At 36.9% G+C, this 25,758-nt stretch overlaps 1 protein-coding gene across 10 annotated transcripts in view; it reads right to left on the bottom strand.

The window, feature by feature from the left end:
• Phka1 (phosphorylase kinase regulatory subunit alpha 1) overlaps positions 1-25,758 on the bottom strand; it is a 108,479-nt gene that overhangs the window by 27,844 nt on the left and 54,877 nt on the right. For 8 of the 10 annotated variants that reach the window (XM_074063604.1, XM_074063605.1, XM_074063607.1 and 5 more), the window contains 4 exons: positions 22,949-23,115; positions 20,292-20,468; positions 18,689-18,768; positions 18,236-18,375 (listed from right to left, as the gene is read on the bottom strand). In XM_074063604.1, the coding sequence (XP_073919705.1) occupies positions 18,236-18,375; positions 18,689-18,768; positions 20,292-20,468; positions 22,949-23,115 (564 nt within the window). The remainder of the gene's footprint in view (positions 1-18,235; positions 18,376-18,688; positions 18,769-20,291; positions 20,469-22,948; positions 23,116-25,758) is intronic. The other 2 variants (XM_074063609.1, XM_074063611.1) reach the window with 1 other exon arrangement.

Below are 25,758 nucleotides of genomic sequence, written 5' to 3'. Positions count from 1 at the left end.
AAATAAGCCAGACTCAGAAAGACAACTATCATATTTTCTCTCATATGTGGGATCCAGATTCAAAGAAAGATGTGAAAGTAGAAGGAGGACTATTTGTGAGGGCAGTAGGAAGGGTAACGAGGACAAAATAGAGTGATGGGGTTGACTATGATCAAAGAACATTGTATACATGTATGAAAATGTCATAATGCAACCCATTATATTGTATGATTAATATATGCTATTAAAAATAAAGCCAAAGATTAAGCCGGATGCTGGTGGCTCATGCCTATAATCCGAGCTACTCAGGAAGTAGAGATCAGGAGGATCATGGTTTGAAGCCAGCCCAGGCAAACAGTTCATGAGACCCTATCTCAAAACAACCCATTATAAAAATGGAAAAAGCCTGGTGGAGTGACTCAAGATATAGGTCCTGAGTTAAGCCCCAGTACTGCAAAAAATAAATAAAATAAAATAAAGACAAAGATTTAATTTAACTATGAAAAGTTCAGAAAGTTTGCTATATTTTAAGAACTAATAAAGAAGGATGTGTTTTATTTTTAATGGATATATATATGTTATTGTTGTAAAATTACTGAAACACAAGTTAACTATGAAGAGATATGTAAAGTTATCTGAAATTTCGGAATTCAATATATGATAAAGGTAGATTGTTTACTAAATGTTAAGACAAATAACCATTTGGGAAAAAAGTTGGATCTATGCCTCACACTGTAAATATTAGTTTATAATTTTAGAAGGAAGAGAACTTTCTAACTATGGAATACATGCCAGAAGCCATAAAAGAAATGGCACATTTGTACACATAAAAGAACAACAACAACAACAACAAAAACTCTACTGCAAAATGACCATATGCGAAGTAGAGGACAAATTACAAAATGGGAAAATATTTGCAATTCATAGTCTAATTCTCCTTATATCTACAGAATTCCAACAAATATATAAGAAATAAGAAACAACAAAAGAAACCCCAGCAAAACAAATATTGGCAGCTTTTAAATTTAGAAAAAGGTGCTCAATGTCACCCATAACAAGAAAAATTAAAATTAACATTATATCCAGATAACATTTTTAATATATCAAGCTGTCAAAAAAACCCCAAATTTGATAACAATGTATTGGCTGAGACTCTGGGAAAACAAGAACTCTCAACAGTTCCTGGTGGAAGAAAAATTGGGACAATCCTTCCGAGGGCTATTTGTAAATGTATATTAATATTTATAATGTTGGAAACAACCTGGCAGTTCCTAAAATGTCTGAACACAGAGCTACAATATTATGTAGTATTTCTACTCCTATTTATATGCCCAAAAGAAATGAAAATATATGTTCTCATTAACTTGTACATGAATATGTACATTAGCATTATTCATAATAGCTAAAGAGTGAAAATAATTCAAATGCCCATCAACTGGCAAATAAATGAATGTGGTGTAGACATACAAGGAATATTTAGTAATAAAAGAAATGAAGTGCTCATACATGCCACAACACAGATGAACCTAGAAAATACTATACTAAATGAAAGATGCTTGTTACAAAGGATCACATATTATATGACTCAATTTATATAAAATGTCCCAAATACAGGATGTAGATGAGTGACTGCTTAAGGCTGGGTAGATGGAAGAACTGGGAGTTGATGCACAGAGGGAGTGAGGTTTCTTTCTGGTATAATGGAAATGTTCTAAAATGAATAGTGGTAAAAGATGCACAATGCATGAGTACACAAAAAGTTACTGAGTAGTACACTTCAAAATACCTGTATTCTTTGATCTATCAATTTCTGGTTTATCTGCATGATAAATCCCTTCCCTACATGCCAAATGAGGTATGTTAAGAGGTTGCTCACTATAAGTATTGTTTGTGATAGTGAATGACTGGAAAATTACCCAAATGTCCATCAATAGGAGAATGGTCAAATAAATTATGGTATGTTCAAATAATAAATGCTGCACAATTAAGCAAATATTAGGTAGATCTACATTGTGGTATACTGTATTTTCCAAAATGGCTATGATAATTTTCTATCCAACATGCTCTTCTTACAATGCGACTCACATGTCATTATTAAGAAGTGGGATCTGGGGATATACCCAAAAGACTGTGACACAGGTTACTCCAGAGGCACCTGCATACCCATGTTTATTGTAGCACTATTCACAATAGCCAAGTTATGGAAACAGCCAAGATGCCCCACTACTGACGAATGGATCAAGAAAATGTGGTATCTATATACAATGGAATTTTATGCAGCCATGAAGAAGAACGAAATGTTATCATTTGTTGGATGGAACTGGAGAACATCATTCTGAGTGAGGTTAGCCTGGCCCAAAAGACCAAAGATCGTATGTTCTCCCTCATATGCGGACATTAGATCAAGGGCAAACACAACAAGGGGATTGAACTCTGATCACAAGATAAAAGCGAGTGCACACAAGGGAGATATGAGGATAGGTAAGACACCTAAAAAATTAGCTAGCATTTGTTGCCCTCAACGCAGAGAAACTAAAGCAGATACCTTAAAAGCAACTGAGGCCAATAGGAGAAGGGGACCAGGAACTAGAGAAAAGGTTAGATCAAAAAGAATTAACCTAGAAGGTAACACACACGCACAGGAAATTAATGTGAGTCAACTCCCTGTATAGCTATCCTTATCTCAACCAGCAAAAACCCTTCGTCCTTCCTATTATTGCTTATACTCTCTCTTCAACAAAATTAGAGATAAGGGCAAAATAGTTTCTGCCTGGAAGCGAGGGGGTGGGCGGGAGAGGGAGGGGGTAGAGTGGGTGGTAAGGGAGGGGGTGGGGGCAGGGGAGAGAAATAACCCAAGCATTGTATGCACATATGAGTAATAAAAAAATTAAAAAAAAGAAGTGGGATCTGCATTCCCTGCCCTTAAGCCCAGGTGTGCTTGTAACTACGGCAAAAGTGACACTATGATTTCTGAGGCTAAGTCATCAAAAGTAATATAGCTTCCACCTAGTCTTTTTTTGGGACACTTACTCTTAGAACCTAGTTGTCATGTTGTGAGGAAATAGACACATAGAGGTATCTTTTGCAGGTATTTCAGCTATAGGTAGTGAGGTTCTAGCCAATAGTCAGTATCAACCCCTGGACATATATGATTCCAGCCCTAGGTCATTCATTGTCTGGTCTAACAATGAATGAGAGACCCTGAGCTAGAACCTCTTAGCTGAGATCAGGTGAGCCCACAATAGTGAAAGAAACTTAAAAATTTAAATTATTGGCTTTTAAAATGTTTTTACTCATATGTAGAATATAGGTCTAAAATGACAATAATAATAATGAAAATGGGACATGAATGTAGAAGGGGGACTATGGGGCAAGGGAAGAGGGGGATAAGAAAGGATACCAGGAGGTGAAGAGGTTTGAAGTATATCACATGTATATGTATGAAGATAGCATAATGAAAACAAACTTTGGGGAGAGTTGAAGGAAGGAGTGGGGGGTTAATGGAATATACTGGGTGGGGGGAACTTGTTCAGAGTACGCATCTAGAAATTTTAACAATGCAGCGCCCTTGTGCCATTAATGATGTATTTTTTTGGTGGAACTGGGGTTTGAACTCAGGGCTTTGTGCTTGCAAAACAGGCACTCTCCCACTTGAGCCACACCACCAGTCCATTTTGCTCTGGTTATTTGGAGATAGGGGTCTTTCAAACTATTTGCCTGGGCTGGCCTTAACTGCGATCCTCCTGATCTCAGCCTCTCACATAGGTAGGATTATAGGCATAAGCCACCAGTACCCGGTTTATTAATGATACATTTTTTATAAAATTAAGTCATTGTTACTTTAAGGCTCTGAATTTTTTGACATTTTTATTACCATGTATTAGTTACACAGGGAGCTTCATTGTGACATTTACATATGTGCATACAATCTACCTTGATTTGAAGTAATTTGTTATGAAGCAATAGATTAACTGGAATATATGCAGTGATCTTTAAGATATAGTCTTAGTGAAAAGAGCAAGGCATAGAGTAGTGTATATACCATGGTAAATTTGGGCAAACAGGTGTATAACTATCCACATATATGTATTTATATACATATGCATAAGATGTCCTTGGGAGAATGCACATACACAAAAGTAGCATTGATTGCCCATGAGAAAGGTGGGTATTTAGGATGAGAGGTGGGAAAATGGCTTTTACCTTTTCACTGAATGTTCATTGTACTTTAAAATTTTTGAAGCATAAGAATGTGTTTTCTATTCAATATATCAAAATTTTAAAACATAGAATTGAAAAGTGCTCTAGGAAGAGTAACCGATGTAGTAAACGTTTGAAAAATAATATGATACTTTTACAATCTCAAAGTACATCTTCACCGGATATATTTTTAATTATGAAGGGTGACATAACAACTTTACAGTGGAGGAACCTGGAAGATACTACCTTAATGAAATGATTAAATCAAGTGATCAAAGTCAACACCACCAGCAATAGTACTAACCAATACTAGGTTCCCCCTCATACAACACACAGAGAAGATCTTGGCATCACTTCAGTGTTTTTCCTGCAAAAACATATAACTTGAATTTACCATTGAGGAAACATCACATAAACCAAAATTAAGAGGCATTCTACAAAATATATGGTCTATACTTTTCAAAAATGCCAATAACATGAAAAATACTCAGAAATTGTTCCAGATTAGTGGAAACCCAAGACACATGAATAAAGAATGAAATGGATGATTTTAAATTTTCTTTTACAGTAAATGCATCATTGGGCTAACTGGCAAATCTTACTAAGATGTGTAGAACAAGGAGGAGATGAAGACGATCATACAATTTCAAGTCTGGGTAACTAGAAAGAATGATCATATCACAAAGAGGGAAGAAAGACACAGCAGATTCTGGTGAAGACAGTGAATTTGATTTCACACATTGAGTAGGAAAACATATACAAAAATAAATTCCATGTAAAGACCTAAATTTTTAAATTATTAAAGGTATTTACAATATTCTTAAATTCTAGGAGGAGAGAAGATCTGTCATCCATGACAAGAAAGTCAGAAGTCAAGAAGGAAAAGATTGGACAGGGGCTGAGTCTCAGTGGTAGAGCCCTTGCCACAAAAAGGGGAAAAATACATAGATTCAACAACATAAAAACTAAGTAAGTCTTTTCTGGGGATGGGTACCAGTGGGAGGGGGGTGAGCACAAGGAAAGAGAGAATGAGGGTGTGTATGGTGGATATATTTTGTATCTATACATGAAAACAGAAGAATGAAACCTGTTGAACTTGTTCTAAGAAGGGTTGCAAAAAGGGAAGAGGGAGAATGATGGGGGGAGTAAATCCAACTAAGATATATTGTAAGCACATATGTAACTATCACAATGTATCCCCTATACACTTATTATATGCTAATAAAATTATAAAACAAATATAAACTTTTGCATAGAGAAAGGCACATAAACAAAGTTAAAAGCCAAGTTCTTTGGACAAAATATCTGAAACATATATAACAAAAAAAGGTTATATTTAATATGAAAATGAAAAATATCTCAGTAGAGAATAAACCAAGGTTGTGAACATACAAGTCACATAAGAAATACTCATCAATAAATATAGGAAACTGCATTTCCCATCCTTCTTCTCTTACATCCATAGGGATACTGGATAGAATTCCAACTGTTCCAAAACCCAAATACCACAATCATACAAAATTGACTCACACCACACTGTGTGTGGGGGGGGAGGGGGCTGGGGATGGAACCCAGGACCTTCTTTTTTTTTTTTTTCCAAATCCTGAATGCAGGACTAATACACATATAGAAAAATCTTTTAAAAATTTTGACATATTTTAAATGTAATTTAATTGGAAAAATATTTTGAATATTAACAATGCTAATTTACTGTTTTGAATATTTTAATCAAAATTATAAAGATGCATAAATTATAAACAGTAGATGAATACAAGTTTATTCTGCTGGAAGTGATTTTATTTTATTTATTTTTTTTTTCATTTTTCTTTTATTATTCATATGTGCATACAAGGCTTGGTTCATTTCTCCCCACTCCCTTACCACCCACTCCGCCCCCTCCCTCTCCCCCCACCCCCAAGCACATACTCTACCACTGAGCTATATACTCAGTCAGTCTTTACTCAAGTGATTTTTGGTTCACTCAGATGTCATGGTAGGATATATAGGATTTGATGAAGCAAAGCCATATGTTGAGTAGAAGAGGGCAGTATATCTGAATTGATAGGAGCATGGGTTTATCATATAAAATTTCCCTTGTCCATCTCAACTATCCCTCTGAATCTTCAGTTTCCATTTGACTACAGTCACTCTGTCCCTATCCCTTACCTCCTTTCATCCTTTCTATCTTTCCATTATCCTCCATTTAGCATTGTGCTGGTACATAATAAGTACACAACAGATACACTTTATTCAAGTGCCCTGCCAAAAAAGAAAAAAAGAGGGAAACAAAGACACCAAAATAATAAGACCTACGTCTTTTGTTTAAACAGTAATGCATGACAAGCTTTATTGTATGGCACTTGGACAAGTTGCAGAGGGATTTTCCCTCTTAGTAGGAGATCTTTCACAAGATTCTAGCCCAGGTTCTGTCATCTAGAAGAAGAGAAGAGGAAAGGAATTCTTAAAGGTGGCAGGGAAGTTGTGCGGTGATGTCCCTCAGAAGTGTTTGGGTTTGTGATTTCTGAAGGGTAGCAGTGGTTTGGGGTATTCATGGCCCAAGGCTAAGTTATTGCTAACAAATGTGAGATGGGACTTCCAGGAGTACACAAAGCTGGTAGGTCCTATAAGGCTAAAACTGTTTGAGTTATTTTTATTTTTTATTATTTAATTGAAATTGTGATCTTGCTATATATAACCCAGGCTGGCCTTGAACTCAAGATTCTCCTGTTGCTGCCTCCTGAATAGTTGGGACATATAGGCATGCACCAATGTACCTGGCTAGGAATTCCTTTTTTAAAATTATTAGCAACTAGCCGAATGTGGGGCCATTGAACAACCATAAGTATGCCTTCTTCATTTGAGGACGAATTAGCTTTTAAAACTGAATTCTGACCTGCCAAATTTGGTTTATAGTATGGTCAGGTCTATGCTCTTTGCTCAACAGTGTGCTGAAGCTTAGCAATAAACAAAAGGCATAAAAAGGGGGAGGGGACTGGGGTTATTGCTCCATGGTACAGGACTTGCCTACTATGCACAAGGCCCCAGCACTTTATTTAAAAAAAAAACTTATATTCCTTAACTGAGCAATTCCCATTGTAGGAATCTATTCCAAAACAACAGCAACTATGAAAACTATTTCTGTACAAAAGTACTCATTGTGTCATTAAGGAATTCTGTTTGGTGGGGAGGTACTGGGGTTTGAACTCAGGCTTTAAGCTTGCGAGGCAGGCTCTATACTACTTAAGCCTTTTTTTGCTCTGGGTATTTGGGAGATGGGTTTTGCTTTTTTCCTTGACTGGTCTGGACCTTGATTCTCCTATTTTAAGCTTCCTGCCACTGCTGGGATGGCAGACACAAACCACTGCACTCAGCCATTGGTTGAGATGCAGTCTCATGAACTCCCTGCCTGGGCTGGTCGTGAACCACAATTCAAGCCATCTCAATTTCTCAAATAGCTAAGATTATAGATGTGAGCCACCAGTTCACACAGGTTTTGCTACATTACCTAGCCTGGTCTCAAACTCTTGGGCTCAAGCAATCTTCCTGCCTCAGCCTCCCAAGTAGCTGGAATTACGTGCACACCATACCACATTTGGTTTGTTCAGGTTACTTTTTAGACAACTGAATGGGATGACTTTTCAGCTTAACAGGAAGACCTGTGTCTTTTTCATTTGTTCCTTGAACAATTATAGTTTGATGGAAACAGCATGGGCATTGGAGTCAGAGAATACAAAGATTTTCATCTCATCTCTTTTCCTATTTGTGTGACCTTGATCAAGTTGACCAACCTCTCTCTCTGAGATGATCTCCAAAGCTATAATAAATGTAGGTATTGACCATCTCAAAGAAAAAGTATAAAGGAGGTTAAATAAAGTTCATTTGACCAACTTATAATGGTAACACATTGTAAGTCGAGCACTGAGTTATGATATGTGGCTATAATAAAAGGTAGTCAACTGACCTTGAGGAGCTTAGTCTACTGGCATGTGATATATACATAAAAAATTACATGCAAATCAAAAGTGGTGGTTCATGCCTGTAATACCAGTACTTGGGAGGGTGTGGTAGGAGGATCATAAGTTTGAGGCCAGCTTGGGCTACATAGCTATTTCCAGGTTCAACTGAGACACTATCTCAAAAAAAAGCAAATAACATGTCAATACAGCATTACATTAAAAAGGGGTGGTTTAAACTGGCATACGGGATGCAGGATATCTGTGGACTAGCTGCCTGTTCCAGAGAGGCTTCCTGGCAGATTCAGTGCTTAGTGGATATCAGCTTTGTGTACCTTCATGCAGAAATGCTGGTGATCTCTTCTCCTCCTTCATGCTAAATAAATAAAGAGAACTTCATCATTCAAAAAAAAAAGGGGTGCTTAAGGTGAAGGGGGTAGGAAAGAAAGAGGTTTTGCTCTGACTTCTTGGAGGGTATCTCAGGAACTGATTAAAAGTCAGCATGAAGAGGGAGAAGAGGGTCTCACCAGAGAGAATACCATGAGTAAATGCATAGTGTTGATGGAAAACTACCATAACATTGGCACTACTGGAACAACAACTGTAGGACACAGAGTGATCAAAGAGTCTGAGTCTGGAAAGCAGGCAGGAACTTTATCCTGGAGGTTCTTATATGCTATATTAAGACTCTTAAACTTTTTCCTCTGCTTAAGGGAAGCAAATTAAATTAAAGAATTTTAGAGAAGAGACTCAGTAAGAGGAGCACATTAAGAAGGTCAGTGTATAAAATGAGAAGATCAGAATTTGACAACCGCTAAAGAATAAATCTGGGCCATGACTACTGATGGTTGCCAAAATCATTAGGAGAAAAACTAATGAGGAATTTAATAATGGCTAGAACAGCTAACAATATCTGATTAGCAACAATCACGTGCTGGAGAGTAGCACAGTGATAAAGTGCTTGCCTAGCATTTGCAAGGCCCTGGGTTCAATCCCCAGCACTGCAAAACAAAACAGCAACAACCACACATTATGTGCCTCCTGGTGTGATAATAATAAGACTACAGGTATCAATGATGAAGTTGTCTTGCCTAAAATAATTGAACTTGGTTCCATTAAGCTGTAGATATAATTACCAATTTATAGGCAATACAAAGAAGAAACATGTTTAAATAACATCATGAGGATGCAATAAGCAAAAGGCAGAATGTGAAAGCTATAGAATAAACAATCTAATTTCTCAATAAATAGTCAAGAAAAAAAGAGTACATATTGATGAGATTCCAAGATGGTGGCTAGAGGAAGGAAGCAGAAAGCATGCTTCCTAAAGTAAAATCTTCGAGAGATGCTGGAGATACACATTACAGGAAAAACCACCGAGAAGAGGTAAAACTTTGACTCCTCTATAACTCCAGCCTGCGCATAGCATCTCCACATCACGTTAAGTGGAGAAACCAGGAGGGCTCCTGCGCCGCCGCCAGACAGCAGCGCCCAGACCACTTGGGAAGATGCAGACCAGAAGGTGAGCTAAGCAGCACGCGGTACTCCCACAGACAACCCTGGGCCAGATCAGCAAAGTCCTCTGGACAGACCAACCCCAATGTGCTTGGAAAGGGGAAAGCTTGTAGCAGTGGCGGAGAACTCTAAGTAAACAAAGCCTGAGGGGCTAGGTGAGTGTTAAGGTCACTCCTGAGATCTGAATAAATAAAGCCTCCAGCAACAGCAGGCTGACAGCAGCGGGCAGGTGAGCCACAGCCTCAGATAGCCATTCACAGACCTGTCTCCAGACTCTTTTTTTTCTCCCTTCCTTTGATGAGACAACAACTGAACCACACCTGCAAGCTGAAAAACTTACTGAAACTGTATTGCATTTGAACTTGGGACACTTTGTGGTGTTTTTTTTCTTTTCTTTTCTTTTTTTTGGTTTTTTTACCCTTTGATGAGACAATGACAGAACAACTTCTGAAAAACCACCTCCAGGATTGGAGGCTGAGGGACTAACACCAAAATTATTAAGACTGACACTTTATTGCATTTGAACTTGGAGATTTTAAATTTTTTTTATTTTTTTCTTATTTTATTTATTTTTGTCTCAATCCTCTGTCTCTCTAATGCCTGTTCAGCTTACTGTTGATTAGTACACTATCTTTCCCTGTTTATATCTTTGAAACTTTTTTTGTGTTTGTTTTGTTTTTATTTGTTTGTTTTTCCCTCTTTAACTTCTTTGCTTTCCCTCTCCTCTCACCCTTCCATTCTAAATATCACCATTGTTATTATTACAAGCTAGAAAATACTTAATTGCACATAGTACATGGACATTAACAACACCAAGGGCAATGACGGGAAGACAGAAAAAACAGGGAAACCAGGTTCCCCACAGCAAAAAATTAGTACAGGAACCAGACGGAAATGAAGAAAACAGATACTCAAATTTAGACTCCAACAAAATGAAGATAAACTATACCAAAGAACCCAATGAAGCCCACATGAATAATCTAAAAGAAGAAATCCTACAGGTAATCAATGAGAATTTTATAGAGATGATACTGGATAGTACAGGAGACACTCAAGAAATTCCAAGATAACAAAAATAGAGAAGTTGAAAAAGCACAAGAATAAATAAAAGAAACCATAGAAGCACTGTATTAACACCAAAGTGAAACAAAGAACACGATTAATAAAGAGATAAATGAACTCAGGAAGAAAATACACAACATTAAAAAAAAAACGACTCACTATATGGAAAACCTCAAAAAAAGAACAAAACAGAATTGCAAAACAAAATGGAAGGCCAATCTAGCAGAATAGAACAAACAGAGGACAGAATCTCAGAACTCGAAGATTAAATGGTAATTAAAGGAAAAACTGAAGAACTATTAATTAAACAACTCAAGACCTGTGAAAAGAAAATGCAAGAACTCACCGACTCCATCAAAAGACCAAACTTGACAATCATGGGCACTGAAGAAGGAGAAGAGGTGCAAGCAAAGGAAATGTGTAATATATTCAACAAAATAATAACAGAAAATTTCCCAAATCTAGAGAAATCTATTCCCATACAGATGCAACAGGCCTCCAGAACACCAAACAGACCACACCAAAATAGATCTACCCCATGGCATATTATCATTAAAACAACAAATACAGAGACCCGAGAAAGAATATTGAAGGCTGTAAGAGAGAAAAAACAAATAACATACAAAGGTAAACCCATCAAAACCACAGCAGACTTCTCAACAAAAACATTAAAAGCAAGAAGAGCTTGGGGTGAGGTCTTCTGGGCACTGAATGAAAATAACTTCAACCCTAGGATACTCTACCCAGCAAAACTATCATTCAAAATAGATGGAGCAATAAAAGTCTTCCATGATAAGCAGAAACTAAAACAATATGTGACCACAAAGCCACCATTACAAAAGATTCTTCAAGGGATTCTGCACACAGAAAGTGAAACCCAACATAACCATGAAAGGGCAGGCAGCACTAAACTACAGGAAAAGAAAAAGCAAGAAAGTAGAGAGTAACCTCAACTTAGGTACACACAATCAAACCTTCAAACAACTAAGACAACTAAATGACAGGAATGACCACATACCTATCAGTACTAACACTTAATGTTAATGGACTTCCCCCATCAAAAGGCACCGTTTGACAAACTGGATTAAAAAGGAAGATCCAACAATTTGTTGCTTACAGGAGACCCATCTCATTGATAGAAATAAGCATAGGCTTAGGATGAAAGGCTGGAAGAAGATTTACCAAGCCAATGGCCCCTGAAAATAGGCGGGAATAGCAATACTTATCTCAGACAAAGTAGTCTTCAAATCTACATTGATCAAACAAGATAAAGAAGGACATTCCATATTAATAAAAGGGGAAACAGACCAAAGGAAATAACAATTATCAACCTATATGCACCCAATGTCAAAAATGCACCCAATTTCATCAAACATACCCCAAAGGACCTAAAAGCATATATTAACTCCAACACAGTGCTCTGGGATACTTTTACACCCCACTATCATTAATATATAGGTCATCCAAACAAAAAACCAATAAAGAAATCCTAGATCTAAAACATACCATAGATCAAATGAACCTAGTTGATGTCTATAGAACATTTCATCCAACTTCTATACAATATACATTCTTCTCATCAGCCCACAGAACCTTCTCCAAAATAGATCATATCCTCGGGCACAAAGCAAGCTTCAGCAAATATAAGAAAACAGAAATTATACCATGCATTCTACCTGACCACAATGCAATAAAACTAGAACTCAACAACAAAAATAAAGACAAAAAACATGCAAACAGTTGGAAACTGAATAACTCATTGCTTAATGAACAATGGGTCACTAATGAAATAAAACAGGAAATTAAAAGGTTCCTAGAAGTCAATAAAAATGAAAACACTGGAACCTATGGGACACAGCTAAGGCAGTCCTGAGAGGAAAGTTTATAGCCATGAGTGCATATATTAAAAAGACTGAAAGATCTCAAATCAATGACCTAATGATACATCTCAAACTCCTAGAAAAACAAGAACCAGCAAATCCCAAAACAAATAAAAGGAGAGAAATAATAAAAATAAGAGCTGAAATCAATGAAATAGAAACCAAGAAAACCATACAAAAATTAATGAAACAAAAAGTTGGTTCTTTGAAAAAATAAACAAGATCAATAGACCCCTGGCAAACCTGGCTAAAATGAGGAGAGCAAAAAAGCCAAATCAGTAAAACCAAGAATGCAAAAGGGGAGATAACAACAAACACCATGGAAGTCCAGGAAATCATCAGAGACTACTTTGAGAACCTATATTCAAATAAATTTGAAAATCTTAAAGAAATGGACAGATTTCTAAATACTTATGATCATCCAAAACTGAACCAAGAGGACATTAATCCCCTAACAGATCTATAACACAAAATGAAACTGAAGCAGCAATCAAGAGTCTCCCAAAAAAGAAAAGTCCAGGACCTGATGGATTCTCTGCTGAATTCTATCAGACCTTTAAAGAAGAACTGATACCAACCCTCCTTAAACTGTTCCATGAACTAGAAAGGGAAGGAAAACTGCCTAACACATTCTTATGAAGCCAGTATTACACTTACCCCAAAACCAGGCAAAGACACCTCCAAAAAGGAGAGCTATAGGCCAATCTCCTTAATGAACATTGATGCAAAAATCCTCAATAAAATAACGGCAAACAGAATTCAACAACACATCAAAAAGATCATTCACCATGACCAAGCAGGCTTCATCCCAGGAATGCAGGGGTGGTTCAACATATGAAAATCAATAAATGTAACACACCATATTAACAAAAGCAAAGACAAAAACCACTTGATCATCTCAATAGATGCAGAAAAAGCCTTTGATAAGATCCAACACCATTTCATGATAAAAGCTCTAAGAAAAATAGGAAGACAAGGAATGTACCTCAACATTGTAAAGGCTATATATAACAAACCTATAGCCAACATCATATTTAATGGTGAAAAACTGAAACCATTCCCACTAAAATCAGGAATGAGACAAGGATGCCCACTATCCCCACTCCTATTCAACATAGTACTGGAATTCCTAGCCAGAGCAATTAGGCAAGAAGTAGGAATAAAAGGAATACAATAGGTAAAGAAACTGTCAAAATATCCCTATTTGCAGATGATATGATCCTATACCTTAGAGACCCAAAAAACTCTACTCAAAAGCTCCTAGATACCATCAACAGCTATAGCAAGGTAGCAGGATATAAAATCAACACAGAAAAATAATTAGCATCTCTATACACTAATAATGAACAAACTGAAAAAGAATATATGAAAACAATTCCATTCACAATAGCCTCAAAAAAAAATCAAATACCTAGGTGTAAACTTAACAAAAGATGTGAATGATCTCTATAAGGAAAACTATAAACTTCTGAAGAAAGAGATTGAGGAAGACTATAGAAAGTGGAGAGATCTCCCATGCTCATGGATTGGTAGAATCAACATAGTAAAAATGTCTATATGCCCAAAAACAATCTACATGTTTAATGCAATTCCCATCAAAATCCCAATGACATTCATCACAGAGATTGAAAAATCTACTGTTAAATTTATTTGGAGACACAAGAGGCCACGAATAGCCAAGGCAATACTCAGTAAAAAGAACAATGCTGGAGGTATCACAATACCCGACTTCAAACTATATTACAAAGCAATAGCACTAAAAACAGCATGGTACTGGCACAAAAACAGACATGAAGACCAGTGGAACAGAATAGAGGACCCAGATATGAAGCCACACAACTATAACCAACTTGTCTTTGACAAAGGCACTAAAAATATATGATGGAGAAAAGACAGCCTCTTCAACAAATGCTGTTGGGAAAACTGGTTAGCAGTCTGCAAAAAACTGAAACTAGATCCATGTATATCACCCTATACCAATATTAACTCAAAATAGGTCAAGGACCTTAATAACAGACCCCAAACTCTAAAGTTGGTACAGAAAAGAGTAAGAAATACTTTGGAACTAATAGGTATAGGCAAGGACTTTCTCAATGGAACCCCAGCAGCTCAGCAACTAAGAGATAGCATAGATAAATAGGACTTCATAAAACTAAAAAGCTTCTGCTCAACAAAAGAAATGGTCTCTAAACTGAAGAGACCACCCACAGAGTGGGAGAAAATATTTGCCAGCTACATATCAGACAAAGGACTGATAACCAGAATATATAGGGAACTTAAAAAACTAAATTCTCCCAAAACTAATGAACCAATAAAGAAATGGGCAAGTTAACTAAACAGAACTTTCTCAAAAGAAGAAATTCAAATGGCCAAAAAACACATGAAAAAATGCTCACCATCTCTAGCAATAAAGGAAATGCAAATTAAAACCACACTAAGATTGCACCTCACCCCTGTCAGAATAGCCATCATTAGCAACACCACTAACAACAGGCGTTGGCGAGGACATGGGGGTGGGGGGATGTCGGGGGTGGGGAGGTGTTGGGGGGAAAGGAACCCGCCTACACTACTGGTGGGAATGTAAACTAGTACAACCACTCTGGAAAAAATTTTGGAGGCTACTTAAAAATCTAAACATTGTTCTACCATTTGATCCAGCAATACCACTCTTGGGGATATACCCAAAAGACTGTGACACAGGTTACTCCAGAGGCACCTGCACACCCATGTTTATTGCGGCACTATTCACAATAGCCAAGTTATGGAAACAGCCAAGATGCCCCACTACTGACGAATGGATTAAGAAAATGTGGTATTTATACACAATGGAATTTTATGCAGCCATGAAGAAGAACGAAATGTTATCATTTGCTGGTAAATGGATGGAATTGGAGAACATCATTCTGAGTGAGGTTAGCCTGGCCCAAAAGACTAAAAATTTTATGTTCTCCCTCATATGTGGACATTAGATCAAGGGCAAACACAACAAGGGGATTGGACTTTGATCACATAATAAAGTGAGAGCACACAAGGGAGGGGTGAGGATAGGTAAGACACCTAAAAAACTAGATAGCATTTGTTGCCCTCAACGCAGAGAAACTAAAGCAGACACTTTAAAGCAACTGAGGCCAATAGGAGAAGGGGACCAGGAACTAGAGAAAAGGTTAGTTCAAGAAGAATTAACTTAGAAGGTAACACACATGCACAGGAAATTAATGTGAGTCAACTCCCTGTATAGCTATCCTTATCTCAACCAGCAAAAACCCTTGGTCCTTCCTATTATTGCTTATACTCTCTCTTCAACAAAATTAGAGATAAGGGCAAAATAGTTTCTGCCAGGTAGTGAGGGGGTAGGGGAGGAGAGAGAGGGGGTGGGGGGGTTAGGGAAGGAGTGGGGGAAGCGGGGAGAAATGACCCAAACATTGTATGCACATATGAATAAAATAAAAATTAAAAAAAGAGTAGATATTAAAAAGCACTTAAGACATACAATAACCAAATGCAGTATCAATAACCATGTGCGTCAGCAGGCCTTTTTTGACACTACAACACCAGAGGAAAGGAGATGCTGCCTCATTACTGCTGAGTGGGGTTGAAGTCTAGGTTCCCCATTCAGCTTTCATTGATACATGGCGGGACTGGTGCCTCACTACTTACTGCTGGACAGGAGTGGAAAGTAAAGCTTCTCAGTAGGCTTTACCTTAATACCACCCTGGATAGAAGGGGAGGGGTGCCTTGTTATTGTTATGGGCCTCTGCTGGCTCTGCATTAGCACTAAGTGGTAGTCAAAGTCCTGACTCTGCTAGGTCTCCTCTGAAACCATTTAGTGGAAAGGAGTACCTCATTACCATTGGGTGGAATGGAAGTTCAAGCTCCCCATGTGGCTTCCACTCATATCACAAAAGGGCCTCACTCTAAGAGTGGATGTTAAGTCTCAGTTCCCTACTTGGCCTTTACTGATACACTGTGGCAGTGGAGAAGGTAGAATAATGCTTGCCTTGTTATAGCTGAGCAAGCTGGGCTGTGTCTGGGCTCCCCTCAGTCCTCAATGGGGGTAGAGTTCCTATTTTTCCTATGGTGCTTAGCTGGAGCAGAGTGGTTATTGTTTAAAAGTTGTCTGTCTTGCGAGGCTACCTATTTCCCAGTCTTTTGTCTAGAAGGAACAGAGTTTTTTTTTCCCTTGAAGCATTTGTTGTCAGTGCCCACTGGCATTTTCAGTGCAGAATATATGGGGGAAAAAGAAAATTTAGGGATCTCAACACCATTCTGTTCCTCAGACCCTGATATCCTTAGCTGGCCTGCCTTGTTCTCTCTACCTTTCAGTCTTGTTATGATTATTTTTTCCTTTTTTGATGGTACTGGGATTTGTACTCAGGGCCTCATGCTTGCAAAACAGGTGCTCTACCACTTGAGCCACTCCACCAGGTCTTTGCTATGATTATTTCATAAATCATGTCCCGGACTTAATTGGGAAGATAGGAAGAAATGCATCTACTTCATCTTGTCTAGAAAGTGTAACTGTTCCTTATTTTGGTGGTAGTGAGAACCCTCACTCCAGCCTCTCTCTCTAATCATAATAAAACCTCCAGTCTACTCTTGTTTCCCTGCTCTCTTAAGCTTTTTATGAGAAACCTGGGAGCCTTCTTTGCTCTCTCCACAAAGTTTCATTATGTGCAGAACAAACAGTCCACACTTGTACATGTATAACATTAGCAGTCTCAACATTCAAAGCAAATTTTGGAGAAGAGAGGATCTAACCTACTTCTTCATGGTCACTACAGCATGAAAAGAGGAAGAAGAACAGGTTATTTTGTGAAGGAGTGGGGTGAGCAGTAAAGAGGAGCTCAATTCGGACATACTAACTTTAAGATACAAAATACCTATCAGAGTGCCTTACAGATAAGCGAACACTCAAAAATGTTAAGTTTCTTTTTCCTATAAGCCTCTATATTCTTCTTTCATTTGGCTTGAGACTACACTATAGGTTTCAACAAATAATAGAGGCTAATACTGATAATACTACTTATCAATTATCAACCACCTACTATGTGCCAGGCAGTGTATTAGGAACTTTACAGATATTTACACTAATCCTATGAAGTAAGTATAATCCAAATTTTGTACATGAGTACAGTTGAGGCTTTGAAGTCACACAGTGAGTATGTTACCAAACTGTATTTAAATCCAGATCAGTAAAACTCTAAAGTTATGCTCTATTTACTGTATCCTATAGTATGGATCTGAAATATCCCCCAAAAAGATTAGTCTCCAGCACATGTTGCTAATTGAGATGTGATGGAAATCAAGAGGTGGGGCCGTGATGGAAGAAGTTAGGTTGTTGGGGATTTGTCACTGAAGGGAATTGTGAGACCCTGGTCTCTTCCTCTCTTTCTTTTGCATCCTGGCCAAGAGGTGAATGGTTTTGCCACATACTGTTGCCCTGATGGGCTGCCTTGCCACAGATCCAAAATAATAGAGCCAACTAATCATGAACCGAAACCACCAAAACTGTGAGCCAAAATGAATCTTTTCTTTTAATAACTTATCTCAGGTATTTGCTACAGTAATGGAAAGCTAACTAGCATACTATATTATACTTTATCTCTGTATGAACATTAAAGTATGCTGACACTATATATCACTTACTTCATAGTATACAGCATATATAGGATATCGGCTTGTTCCTGTAAGCTTGAGGTCTCCTTCAACTGTGAAACCAGTGCTTGAAAGTCCACCTCCCCAGACTGGTCTCTAGGAAGATGTATTTCTACACGAACAGAGGGAACCTTTAGTTTGAGAAATGATGAAAAGAAATTAAGTCCACAAGTGTTCAACGAAATGATGCCCTAGAATGAGTCATCTTTCTACCTCTAAATGTTTTTCATAAAGAATTTTCTGAATGTTGATAAAAAGGAAGGAAAAACAATGAAACCATCAAAATAAACTTGCCCACTTTAAGAACAAACTCAGAATGACAAATATTTTCATAAGGACAATATTTTGCCTACTAACAGGAATTATAATGGCTAGTTCTATTATTTTCCATTAAAATAGCATTTTTATAAAAAGTTGATGGAAATAACTCATGTACAAGTTTACCTGGTCTTGAGGTGAGTCAAGTAAATTGAATGAAGGCCGGGAAGGCTGCAGCAACTTTGTAGGAAGATACATGTGAACATCTGCAAGAGGTTTGAATTCATGAGGAAAGTTAGATAATTTAGAAACTAATATAATGCATGGTTGACTTCAACAATCAGGTTATATATGGGCCAGTGACATATGAAACAATGACAATTTTTTCCTTTCTTGATAATATCAAAGAAAAAAATATATAATTTAAAGAATGTCTACTCATCATATTTAATTAATTTTCTAGAATTATACCATCAGCTGGGCATATAAAATGTTAAATTTACTGATATGATCTATGATCAATACCACAATGGTACTACCATTGATTCTTTGATAGAATACTACATATAATAGAAACAACTCAATTACATTTTATATTTTCTGAACTTTCCTAGAAGTATCTAAGGAAAATATTTGATCATTAGTGGTTGGAATTCCCTGAGAATAGGTGACAAGATGATCCTATCTTGGAAATAAAAAAGATGCAGTGGCTGATCAACTTTGAAATATTCCTAATATTTTTTACTTATACTCCATTGGTTAAATACTTACCACAACATGTAAGGAGAGACTCTCTTGTCATTTTAACAATTTTACAAATACAGAGAGATACACAGCTAAAACAACTGTCCAAGCAAGTAAGTAGCAGATCTGGGAATTAAACTCAAATTTGCTGATTCATAATCAAGAAGTATGGTGTAATAAAGTTCATTTCTTTGCATAAGCCCTTTTTCCAGGGAATATACCCAAAGGGAATGCTAGCCATTTTCCCATTATAGATGTTAAATGATCCCTTAGTACTCACATTTAATATTTATGGTTAGTAATTGTCAATAAAATTTTTAGATAGCAAGAACATGCATCTCAATCACTGTCATTATCTGTATGTTAACATTCAGGTTGTCTAGGTGTGGCCAAGGAGCCCTTTTCTCCTTTCATACCCTGGAGGCATTGAATAGTCTTAGGAACCATGACTACTCCTACTATATATAGTAACAGACATCTCCCACTGCAAACATTACTGAAGAAGGTAGTGGTCATGGGGAGAAGCATGAGAAAGTTGTGACAAATGATTACTGTATTTGAAATCTACATGGCTAGAACAACTGACTGTAAAAGTTACAGCTGGCCTGAGGGAACCAGTTGTAACTCACTTAAGGGAGAATCTGTCCGTTTCCCGACTATCCTGTAATACCTTTGTTATTCTTTCTCCTTAAACTAAATTAATTCCAAAGGAGTAACTTTTTTCATAGGAAAAGGTTCTTACCATTTTTTACTATGATAAAATTTTTTAAAAATTGAATATGTTCCATGTTGGTTGTCCTGTCTCTCCCTACTGTGTTCCTGGTTGAACTAGACTCCATAGCACTATCCACAGCAAGAATTTATCCAAATGAATTTATTTCACAAATGTTTAAGTGTTGTAGGTGCTGTACAAGATGCTGGGAAGCAGTAAACAAACAAACAAACAAAAAAAGAGTTCCTGCTTACAGTGTAATCAATGTCCCGCCCCCATCCTGGGCTTCATGTCATCCTGTGCCTGACTCTAGGGACTCATGGCATTACTCACTCTGTACATGGAGCTCCTTGGCCTTGGTCACCAAGGACATTAAGTCGCAGGTTGTTTGCACAGCAGCTCGGAACCGATCTAGCCCTCCCTTCTGTGAGGTAGGAGCTAGTTTAGGATGGGGAGCAGTGTGTGCCAAAAGGTGATCTAAATAACGAGCAACTTCATCACCACAGCGAGCTGCAAGGTTAGTGGGGAAGGGGGAAGAGAAAAAAATGAACATTTTAGTTATTTCAAAATCTACCCCAGCATTCTGGTTGGCTCCTGTACCCATTAACACAGCACCAGAAGTAGGTTGTTTTTAGCTCATGGAGGAAAAAAATTTGTGATTATTATATAACCTCATAGATTTAAGATTTAGAGACTATGATTATTTACCAGGACCCACCCATTCTTCAACTATGCTGAGACAATGTAAAGGTTACTGAAAACAGTATGTCCTTATTCTAGAACAGGTGGAACAAGTATTTCACAATATGCGTATGTACATGTGTATGTGTGATAGTAGTGGTGAGACAGTGGTAGAAAAAGAGCAGGATAGGCCCCTTCAAGTCCCACTAGTAGGAGACTTTTGTAAGGAGGAGTTGGAGAAGGGCAAAAATCTTATACCAAATATTGAGCCTAGTTATAAACTGATGCTACAACTAGCAGCTACAATGGAAATACTATCTTCATGTGGCATTAGTGAAGAAAGGACTATTGTCTACACATTGGCTTTTTAGTCACCTCATTTATTTATTTATTCACCAAATATTATTGGTTACTATGTACTAGGTAATGAGGTATGGTGAAGAAGATAAATATAGTCCTATTCTCTTGGGCTCCTTCTCTGCCATACATCTTCTATAACATCATTTCTGAATATAGATAGTGAGAACAATATATACATATACCCAGAGGATGCCTAATATTTCATACTTCATATGAATATTCATGATACTTATAGTTAGAAAAGCACATTGTCAATATCAGTACCAAAGTCTGCTAGGTCAATCATGCAGCATCTGGTTTTAGACAATTTTCAGTAATATCTCCAGATACCTTTCCTTTGCTCTGATGTGACCAATGACAACTAGCAAAGCTCTAATAATGTAACTCACGTTCAATGAAATCATAATGACAAAGATTTTTAACCTTGAATACAATCTAGACACTTGGGTGGAGATTATGAAGAATGTAGAGAGAAGAACTCTACCCAAAGAAGGGCTGGCAGGCATTCAACATGTGAAAGCATTAATGAAAAAAATCCAGAAGAGGGAAATGACTCAGAATGACTAACATCAACTGTAGTAATACACTTCATTAAAAAGATACATGTTAGAAAGTAATTCAAGGGAATGGGTGCTACTCATGAAATAACAAATAATATATGATCATTCTTATTTAATTTTCAAAGTATTTTATGCCAAGATAGACAAAATTAATGACTTTGATTATTACTGATAGCAGTAAATAACCTTGTATTTAATGTACTTTTTCAACAAAGAAATTCAAACTATCTTACAAAACAAAACTCTTCTTTTTGTGGTACTGGAGGTTGAACTCAGGGCCTCATGCTTGTTAGGCAGGTGCTCTACCACTTGAGCCACTCCCCAGCAAACAAAATATCTTACAAAAACAAATACAGAGTAAATGAGAGTGAGCAAATGATGAGCCCAAATAAGAAAATAGTACTTCCAACTACTACTGTGTGGGTCTATTGTATATGAAATTACACTTACTATTTCACTGAGAAAAGCAAACTTACCATTTTCTTTTCTTCATCACATGACTTTTTTTTGAGCCCAGGACTCACTGTGCAGCCCAGGCTGGACTCAACCTTCCAAGTACAGGGATTATAGGCTGATTATCACTCTTAAAAAAATTGGCTACCTTAAGCTCTAGGCTAACTGTCAAATACCCAGACAATGAAAAGAGGAAAATCAAACTTTAGATAACCAGAAGAACAATTCTCTCATATTGGCTCTTCCCTCTTTTGGATTCAAATAATGTAATGTTTGTCCTGCATAGATCATAGATTTTAGCACTGCAGGGCAGTGTTTCTCAGCCATTTTTAATTCATGCATCATAATGCTTTCTCACTGTATCATCTTTGGATTCCTAGCCACTAATTAAAGTTTGATTTTATTATACATCATTTGTCTAGTTTGCTATGTGAAAGCAATAGGCATTCCAAATATGCTTTAACAAACTACATACACCTCCCATTGATTCTCATATATCCCTCTAATGTATAAAAATATGACTAATTAAGCGTAACTAATTAAAATTCATTATTTATGCTTTTTCATGCCAAAAAGCAGTGCTGTACACATATGATTTTTTTACTACATAGATTAAATATCTATTACTCACCACTGTTTCTATCTATTTCACATCACCAGCCACTTCAAATGCTCAGGAAAGAAATCTTCCCTAACCTTAGTAAGGGACAATCCAACTCCATAGTCCACAATCACCACAGGGATATTAGATCAGAAACCAAAGGTAAGTAGAGGTATGAAAAGTAAAGCCAAACAAAAAGTAGAAATCTCAGTGTATTAAAGAAGAGCAAGGATAGTATACTGTGAGGCTACTGGCAGCATGAATTGTTAAGGATGATGCTAAACAATATTTTGTATTCTTATTTAGCCAGTCAGTGCTTTACAAAGTCTCCTTACCATTAGTGGTTGAGTCACAGCCATCCATCCAGTTGCCAGATTCCAGCTCATCATAGTCCTCATCATAATCTTCACTGTACAGCTTACCCTCAGGTCCAGGATCCATGAAGCTCAAGTGTGTGAAGCAAGATGTTGTCAAAAACTCTGATAATTTACCTGTTTGAATCCTTACAAAATAGAGAATAAATAGAAAACAGAAAATTGAGGGAGATCCTTTTTGAAACAACACAATCTTCATGGCTAAAGGATAACTTTTAATTATTCATCCAATAATTCAACCTAGCATTTTTTGTTAGATGCTATTACTAGCATTTATTGTTTATTGTTATTACTATAAATTTTATACAAGTGAAATTTCACACCACTCCTAGGCAATATTCAGCTTAAATGACTAAAGGATCTTTTAAGAAAGGCTATAATTATAGGTTCACAATCCTCCAGCAAATTAGTTTTGCTAACTTCCATTGTCATATGTTGTGTTGCTAACTATGTCAAATGTCTGATAAAATTTTACATTGAGAAGCCATGAGAGAATGTAGATAAATCACAATAAACCCATCACATTATTTAAAAATACCCCCAAGAGACCATTTTGAACATGGGATAGTACTTGAAATTTAATACATTATAGTAGATTATAAACCATATCCTCCCCTGTTATTAAAGCCAAAAACAAAACTCAAAAGGAAAGTTAGTAGTACTAATTTTCTAAAGAAGTCAGCTTGAAGGTGCTACCAATGGCCAGCCCTTGGATAATCTGAAGAGTGAAATAAATAATGACAGGAATGGGTCATGACATTTTGAATAAAATAAGAATCCATTAAAGTATGCTGATACTAATCTACAAAATAAAAGAAGGGAAAGCTTTCTTATATATAAAAATTCTAACTAATGAATGTATACCGAATAATAGAAACACAAAAACACCATTTTGTAACTCAATTAATAATAATACATTCAGGCAACAATCAATGGAAGCTAACACCATTTGGTGAAAGACTGCTGGGGAAAGGATAGGGAGAAATGTGGCAGACACCACTTTATTTCATTTATTTATTTTGCAGTATTGGGGCTTGAACTCAGGGCCTTCACCTTGAGCCACTCCTCCAGCCCTTTGTGTGATGGGTATTTTCAAGATAGGGTCTCTCAAACTATTTGCCTGGGCTGGCTTCGAACTGCAATCCTCCTGATCTCTGCCTCCCGAGTAGCTGGGATTATAGGCATGAGCCACTGGCACCTGGTTCAGACACCACTTTAAATAAGTCATCAAAGTTAACAATACCCATAATGTAAAAAAACAATCTCATGCTCCTTATGATGACACCCCAAGAAGGGGTTGCTTCAATATTGAACATAAATTTAACTTTCTCATACTAGAACTAGGGTTCAGTCATTCCACACTTTCTTGTTCTACATCTCCCCTGTATGCTCAGTGTGGTGAATCCAGATAATCTGTTTTATATAAGTTTCTTCTGGGGTTCAGAGATAGAAGGCTGACACTATGAACAAGACCCTGGGTTTGATTCCCAGCATGGTGTGAAAAAAGAAAAAAAAACCTTTTGGTGACCACCTCTCTATGGAATAGTCTATTTGACTGCATGCTAACCTCCACACCCTGCATAGATTATGCAGATATTGCACAGTGATCATTTCTGAGTCAGTGTGACCTCCTGGAATTTATGCTTACTTGCTTTAAACCCACCCATTAAAATTTCCCATGGGAACCTGTTTAGATAATGTCCCAGAATCCCATAAGGGTGTTAGCCCATGGGTTGTTTTATCCCCTCCCCACAGGCTCCTCATTGTGCCTGTGTGCACACACGTGTGTGTGTGTGTGAGTGTGTGTGAGGGGCTTCTGGGCATGCCATTTTCTGCTCCCCACCAGGAGGAGTAAGTAACAAAATCTTTGTAATTTCCATCTCAAAAGATATTAAATTAAAACAAGGATTCAACTTCACACAGGTATTATTCCTACAAAAACAATCTAAATCTCATCATGACAAAACAGCCAGACAATTCTAAATTGAGAAGCATGCTGTGAAACAACTGACCTACATTCTTCAAAATTTAATGTAACTGACAATTTAATGAAATTGCTGAAGATACGTTTTAGATTAAAAGACACAAAGGAGATATAAAAGTAAGTGCTAATCTAACCTTTGGTTGGGTCCTGGATAGTGAAAAAAAGCTATGGAAAAACATTATTAGGAAAATTGGGTAATTTTAAATATGGGCTCTATATCAGATATTAAGTGTAGTATTTCCTCTTTGTCTGTGGGTTTGCTTTCCACAGTTTCAGTTACTCAAATCAACTACTGTCCAAAAATATTAAGTGGAAAATTATAAAAATAAATAAGACACAAATTCTAAGTAATTTTATTACTGTATATTGCTATACTTATTCTATTTTTAGTTATTGTTATTAATCTTGTAGTGTACCTAGTTTATAGGTACTATCCATGGTTTTAGGCATCTACTGGATATATCTTGGAAGTATTCCCAGTGGATAAGGGGGGACTACTGAAGTGCATCAATATGAAGTTTTCTATGTGTAATGATAATGTCCTTGTTCTTAAACAACATACGCTGAAGCATTTAGGATTGAAGAGTCATGATGTCTATGGCTAACCTTCATAGCAAAAAAGTCTATGTATGTATGTATGTATGTATGTATATAATATTATATATAGTGTATGTATATATGTGTGTGATAGGAGTAGATAGGAAGGGAAGTAGGGAGAGAGAGAGAACCAACACAATGTGACAACAGGTGAATCTTGAGAGAGGGTATATGGGTGTTCAGAGCTACT

This window comes from Castor canadensis, chromosome X (genome assembly GCF_047511655.1).
Source record: "Castor canadensis chromosome X, mCasCan1.hap1v2, whole genome shotgun sequence".
Taxonomy (NCBI): Eukaryota; Metazoa; Chordata; class Mammalia; order Rodentia; family Castoridae; genus Castor; species Castor canadensis.
This window is presented reverse-complemented; position numbering and strand designations above follow the sequence as displayed.